The sequence below is a fragment of the Apaloderma vittatum genome, unplaced genomic scaffold, assembly GCF_000703405.1.
Source record: "Apaloderma vittatum isolate BGI_N311 unplaced genomic scaffold, ASM70340v1 scaffold24951, whole genome shotgun sequence".
Taxonomy (NCBI): Eukaryota; Metazoa; Chordata; class Aves; order Trogoniformes; family Trogonidae; genus Apaloderma; species Apaloderma vittatum.
In genome coordinates this window covers 1-5,851 of record NW_009697704.1, presented here as the reverse complement: position 1 = coordinate 5,851, position 5,851 = coordinate 1, and the positions used below count along the sequence as shown (strand labels likewise).

At 56.9% G+C, this 5,851-nt stretch overlaps 1 protein-coding gene across 1 annotated transcript; it reads left to right on the top strand.

The window, feature by feature from the left end:
• The first annotated feature begins 924 nt into the window (after nt 1–924).
• On the top strand, nt 925–4,917 carry LOC104280172 (E3 ubiquitin-protein ligase TRIM50-like). The gene is given in 7 exon segments (XM_009877746.1): nt 925–1,244; nt 1,246–1,297; nt 2,208–2,303; nt 3,170–3,400; nt 3,714–3,736; nt 4,030–4,154; nt 4,310–4,917. Coding segments are annotated over 7 exon segments (1,455 nt in total).
• The last annotated feature ends 934 nt before the right edge of the window (nt 4,918–5,851 follow it).

The window sequence follows — 5,851 nt, the reverse complement described above, 5'->3', positions numbered from 1 at the left end:
AGGATCTTGGTGGTTATATCCCACAGTGCTGGGAACAGCAGGGGTGGCCGTGCCGCATGAACCTTAGAGCTCTTAAGGGGCTGGCCACATGAACCCCCCAGGGATGGAGGGAGAGGCTGAAATCTGGGCTCGTGTCTCTTGGGGATGCTGGACTGGAGCATGGAGTGCTGCAGGGACCAGAGACCACGCTGTGTTTCACCGTGCTGCAGTCACCCCACACTCTGTGCTTCAGCTTCCCAGACCTTGTATCGGTCAAATCTGGTCTCATGGGTGTTTACTGTGGGGTGGTTGTCCCTGTCTCCTAGAGGAACATGCTTTTTATGATTTGCTTTTGTGTAAATGCATCACTTGAGCTAATGCCAGTCCATCTGAGGATGTCCATGGCTAAGACAACGAGCCCAAAGAAATCTGCAGGAATTCATAAAGGTCAGGGCCAATACTGGAATTTTTCAGCAGAAAATCCCTCGTGGCTCTGTCTCCCGTCCTGGCACACAGGCAGGTCTGCTCTGAGGCGGGCTCAGATCACCAGTGTGACAGTCTGACACCCCAGATCTGGGTGCTGCTGACCAAGTACTCTTACTCTTACCCACTTGGACACCCCCCAACAAGCAGAGGCGCCAGATGGGAACAGCTTGGTGGTCATTTGTGACACCTTAAGGAGATCCAGCAAGTATAGCCAGGTGTGGTGTCACTTGTCCACAGCTCAAACCCATTGCGGGTTAAAATAAGCATCTCAGCTGTTGCGTGGAGCCTAATGAAGAATTTGCAACTGTTTGTGCTGCTGCCAGTGAGGTGGAGGTGTTTCTCCATTTCACCTTCTCTCTGTCTTTGTTCATCTCTGCTTATCTTGCTCTTGCAACAGGACTGATCTCCCCACTGTGTTTCCCAGGCCAAGTCTGTGTTGCTGTGTGGGAAGGTGGCAAGATGGCTCGGAGGGTGAGCATCAATGAGCTGGAGGACCAGCTCCTCTGCCCCATCTGCTTGGAGGTCTTCAAGGAGCCCCTGATGCTGCAGTGTGGCCATTCCTACTGCAAGTCCTGCGTGGTGTCCCTCTCCGGAGAGCTGGACGGGCGGTTCCTGTGCCCTGTGTGCCGCCAAAGCGTGGATTGCAGCGCCTCACCGCCCAACGTCACGCTGGCTCGTGCGCTGCAGAGCCGGTGCGAGGCAGATCCCACCCAAGAATCCTGCCCAACACACCACAACCCCCTCAGCCTTTTCTGTGAGGCTGACCAAGAGGTGATCTGTCCACCGCCAGCACAAGATCACCCCCGTCTCCACCGCGTACTGCCGGATGAAGGTTAGCAGGCAGAGACCGACGGGGCTCCTGGGGTGGGTGTTAGGGCACCTGCAGTGCTTGCTGGGCAAACGTCCCCTCTCCTTCAAGGGACAGGCTGGAAATGATGCCAGTGTAGGGAGCACGGTCCTGTGGCACAACCAGATGTGTGGCAGGGTTGCTGGGCTGGGGGGCAGCTGTTTTTCAGTTTGAGCTTGTCCCCGGCGGAGAGGACTCACGGTTTCAGTGGGGAGAGCTGGGAGATCAGGAAGTGTCGGTGCGGCCTTTCAAGACTCTTTCCAAATACCATCAAAAAGAGTTGGGAGATAAGGGCTGAGGCAAGGTGCCGCAGGAGAGCAGGGAGGGAGAGAAACAGGAGCCCCAGCCAGGCAGAGTAAACAGCTGGCGTCCCCTGCTCAGCATCACATGAAAGCCCCAGGAATGGAAAAGCACAAGGCCACCCGTGCCCTCTACTCCTGGCACCAGGGAGATAAGAGCAGGAGGCACCAGAAACTCTCCTGCCCTGCCCAGGGTCCTGGCACTGGTGCTAGGAGGGTGCTGCTGGCCTGATGTTGTGCTTGCAGCTGCTCACCACCCACTTGCCTCCCACTGGCCTGGTGCGTGGCCACCACGGGGCGTGAGATACGGAGCATCGGGAATGGGAGCGGAGATGTGGTGCTTCTGGTATCAGTACTTGGTCAGCAGCATCCAGATCTGGGCCATGCTCTGAGCGCACTCCTGCCTCTGGCAACAACAAATCTTCCAGACTGAGAGAGAAAAGATCAGCAGAATATGCAGGGCCCCGGAAAGCCTAAAGAAAGCTTAGAGGAACATGGCTTCTGAGGGCCACGTGCTCCTCAGGGAGCTGAGGGGCACTGCTGTGGTCGAGGAGGCTGCCACTGAAGTCCTTCCTACAGAGGTGTTGTCTTCTCAGGAGGAGCTGTCTGTGCTGCTGACCGATGTCCAGCAGTGCAAGAGGAACCTGGATGAACACTTCAGCAAGCTCATCAACAACAAAAGCCGGATTGAGGTAAGTGCTGTGTGCCAAGGGAGCCTGTGTCCTCGAGTCCTTTGCATCCCAAAAAGCTTCTGGAGCAACCTCTGCTCCAGGTTCTCCCCAGCTCACCTCCTCTCCCTTCCCTGGCATAGCAGGCAGGGCTTATCTTCCAGCGTGTTCCCTGAGGTTTGTGTTCTCTGCAAAACTCGGGAATCAAACATAGACCTGTTTTCGGGAAGGGTGACATAGCCCTCTCTGTTGGCACAGCCCTGTTTTTGGAAGGGGTGACATAACCCTCACCCAGTGTCTTGGCAGGAGCAGCAGCCAGAGCTGGTTTGACCGAATGTCCTTGGAGGTGGGGAGATAACAGGTGAAAAGGAACCCAATTGGACCAGGCTTCCCAGCCAGAGAATTGCTGTTGGTTTCACATCCATTTTCTCCCTGGTTTAGCTGTGTGTCTCTTTCCTAAGCAGCAGATGTCTCCAAGGGACCTCCTGGCATCCCTTCTGAGGCCAAAGCTTCCCAGTGGGACTCCTCAGAAAGGTTTAACCCAAATCCAAGTGGAGCTGCACTTTCTCCCCCTTAACCCAGGACACAGGTTGTCTGCTGGGAGCAGAGAGATCCAGGAGCTCTTTCAAGGCTCTGATGAAGCTGGTTGGGACATCAGGAAACCAAAACCTGGGGGAGGTGTTAAGGCGGGGTGCTGTGGTGGTGAGCTGCTGAGGACAGCAGGATGAAACAACATCTAGTCTACTCTACAGAGCTGCTCTTTATTTGGAAAACCCGTGAGGGTGGTTTGGTGGGACATGCTGACATTGCTGGTGGTATCTCAAGCCAAAAAGTGGGCAAAGGGGATGGAGCAAGGCAGCCCTGCAGAGCTGCTTGCTGTCTCCTGGCAGAACGAGGTGGATGTCTTCAAGTGGGTGATCCGGAAGGAGTTCCAGGAGCTGCACAGGTACATTGATGAGGAGAAGGCCACTTTCCTGGAGAGCATCGAGGGGAAGGCAGCCCTGCTCATCACCTCCATTGAGTCCCAGGTGAAGCAGACATCAGATGCCTTGCAGAGGCTTAAGGAGATGCAGAGCTCTCTGGAGGAACTCAGCAACGAAAGCCAGCTTGATTTCATCCAAGTAAGTGCGCTCGTGAGTGAAGGGAGTGACAGCCAGGCTCTCCAGCCCTCAGCCGATAGGCTGAGCACCACTCTGGGCAGTGGGAACCCTCGTCAAGCATAGCTGGGACAGCACAAAAGTGATCTCTCCAGCCAGGGCTTCCCCTGATGGGAGACCTGCTCTCCATGAGATGTAATGCCTGTAGCTCTCCCAGGAGGGGAGATCCTTGCCCCTCCAGCCCAGGGCACGGCTGTGTGGAGCTGTAACCACACAGAGAAGCTGCCCTTCTGTCAGTATCCCAGCACTGACTCTCTCTTTCTCTTGTGTTTTCCAGAAATACGGTTCCTCCCAGTTCAGGTGAGTGGTGGGACCCAGCAGCAAACGGCATCAGTGGGGATGGCAGTGCTGGAGGTCCCAGGCCAGTGGGATCTCGGCATTGCTGGGGCAGCCTTGCATGGATACTGCTGCTGTCCTGGATAGCCATGGTCAGAGCCAGGCACTCAGCCCCTCAAGAGGGCAAGAGCAGCTGGTGGGACGCCAGTGGCTCCATCATACCCGACTGCCAGGTGAGAACGGCCACACCATCCCTGGCACCTGTGTCGCCCGCCCCATCCCTGTCCCCTGTGTCATGGCTGCCTGTGTCTTTCCAGGTCAGAACTCCCCAGCCTGCACCCCAGCGATGGCATCTTTAGCCCCGTGTCCTTTAAGCCATGCTTCCACCAGGATGACATCAAAATGACTGTGTGGAAGCGCCTGCACCGCCGCGTCCTGCCAGGTACCGACCTGCCCTTCTGGCAGCGCGCCAGCTGCCCTGGCTCACTGGTGCGAGGGACAGGGCTGCCCAGCCAGCATCCCGCTGCCCTGGCCTCAGTTTTGATCTCTTCTTATTTTCCCTCTTGCTGCTTTTCTTCCCGCGTGCTTTCCTTCCAGCTCCAGAGACACTCAAACTGGACCCGGTGACAGCTCATCCCCTCCTGGAGCTCTTCAAGGGTGACACAGTGGTGCAGTGCGGGCTCTACCAGCGCCGGGACAGCAACCCCAAGCGTTTCGACTCCAGCAACTGCATCCTCACCTGCAAGGGCTTCTCCTGTGGCCAGCATTACTGGGAAGTGATCGTGGGCACCAGGAACCACTGGCGCGTGGGCATCATCAAGGGCACGGTCAGCCGCAAAGGGAAGCTCAGCAAGTCTCCGGAGAATGGTGTGTGGCTCATCGGCCTGAAGGAAGGGAAGGTTTACGAGGCCTTCAGCACCCCGCGGGCCGCCCTGCCGCTGACCGCCCGGCCCCAGCGCATCGGCATCTACCTGCACTACGAGAAGGGCGAGCTGACCTTCTACAACGCTGACAACCCCGACGAGCTCAGCCCCATCTACACTTTCCAGGCGGAGTTTCAAGGCCAGCTCTACCCCATCGTGGACCTGTGCTGGCCAGAACGAGGGCCCTACTCCCCCCCTATCATCCTGCCCACACCCACCACGAGCCGGCACCCCCGGGCACCGTACAGCCATCCTGCCCCAGAGGAACCCACGAAGCTGTAGCCTGGTCAGTGGGATGAGGCTGTGGCCAGGGAGGGCTGTGGCTGAATCCTGAGGGCCCACAGGAAAGTCAGGCTGCGTGCAGGGTTATCCTCATGTGGAAGCTGTGGTATGGCAGAGTAAGCTTCAGCAGCATGGCAGGCTCCCTCCCCTCTCCTCTAAGAGAATAAAACATCAGCCTTGATATCTGAATCCCTATCCCCGATCTGGCAGGCACGCCCAAAAGCCTGAAATGCGAATGGCCTGCAAAGATCTCCCTGCGGAAAGGAGTGGCTGCCTGAAAAGTGTGAGCTGTAAGTGTCTAGTAGGGTATTTGTTGGCATGTCTTTCTTCTGAATAAATAGTTTGTGTTAGGTGAGCTGAGTGAGTGGCCGTGATGCTCTGAGAAGGCGTGAGGGGCTGCTGGCCAGGGACAAACGGGAACCAAAAAGCAGCTACAGAGAGCTGTTTGTCCCTGACGGGAGGATGCAAGATATACCATTACAAAAACGATCAGAGGGCTGGAACATGTCTCCTACAAGGATAGGCTGAAAGAGTTGTTCAGCCTGGAGGAGAGAAGGCTCCAGGGAGACCTTATTGCAGTCATTAAGTACTTGAAGGGAACCTGTTAAGACAGGGGCAATCTTTTCAGCAAGGGCCGTTGCGACAGGACGAGGGGCAATGGCTTTCAGCTAGAAGAGGGCAGACTCAGGGTAGACATAAGGAAGAATTATTTGACAGCGAGGGCGGTGAGACACCGGCACAGGCTGCCCAGAGAGATGGTGGAGGCCTCGTCCCTGGAGACACCGCAGGCCGGGCTGGACGGGGCCTTGCGCAGCCTGACCCAGCTGCAGGTGCCCCTGCTCACTGCGGGGGCTTGGACTGGGTGACCTTTAAAGATCCCTTCCAACCCAAGGCACTCCCTGACTCAGGGATGACACGGGGGCGTGTTCCTGAC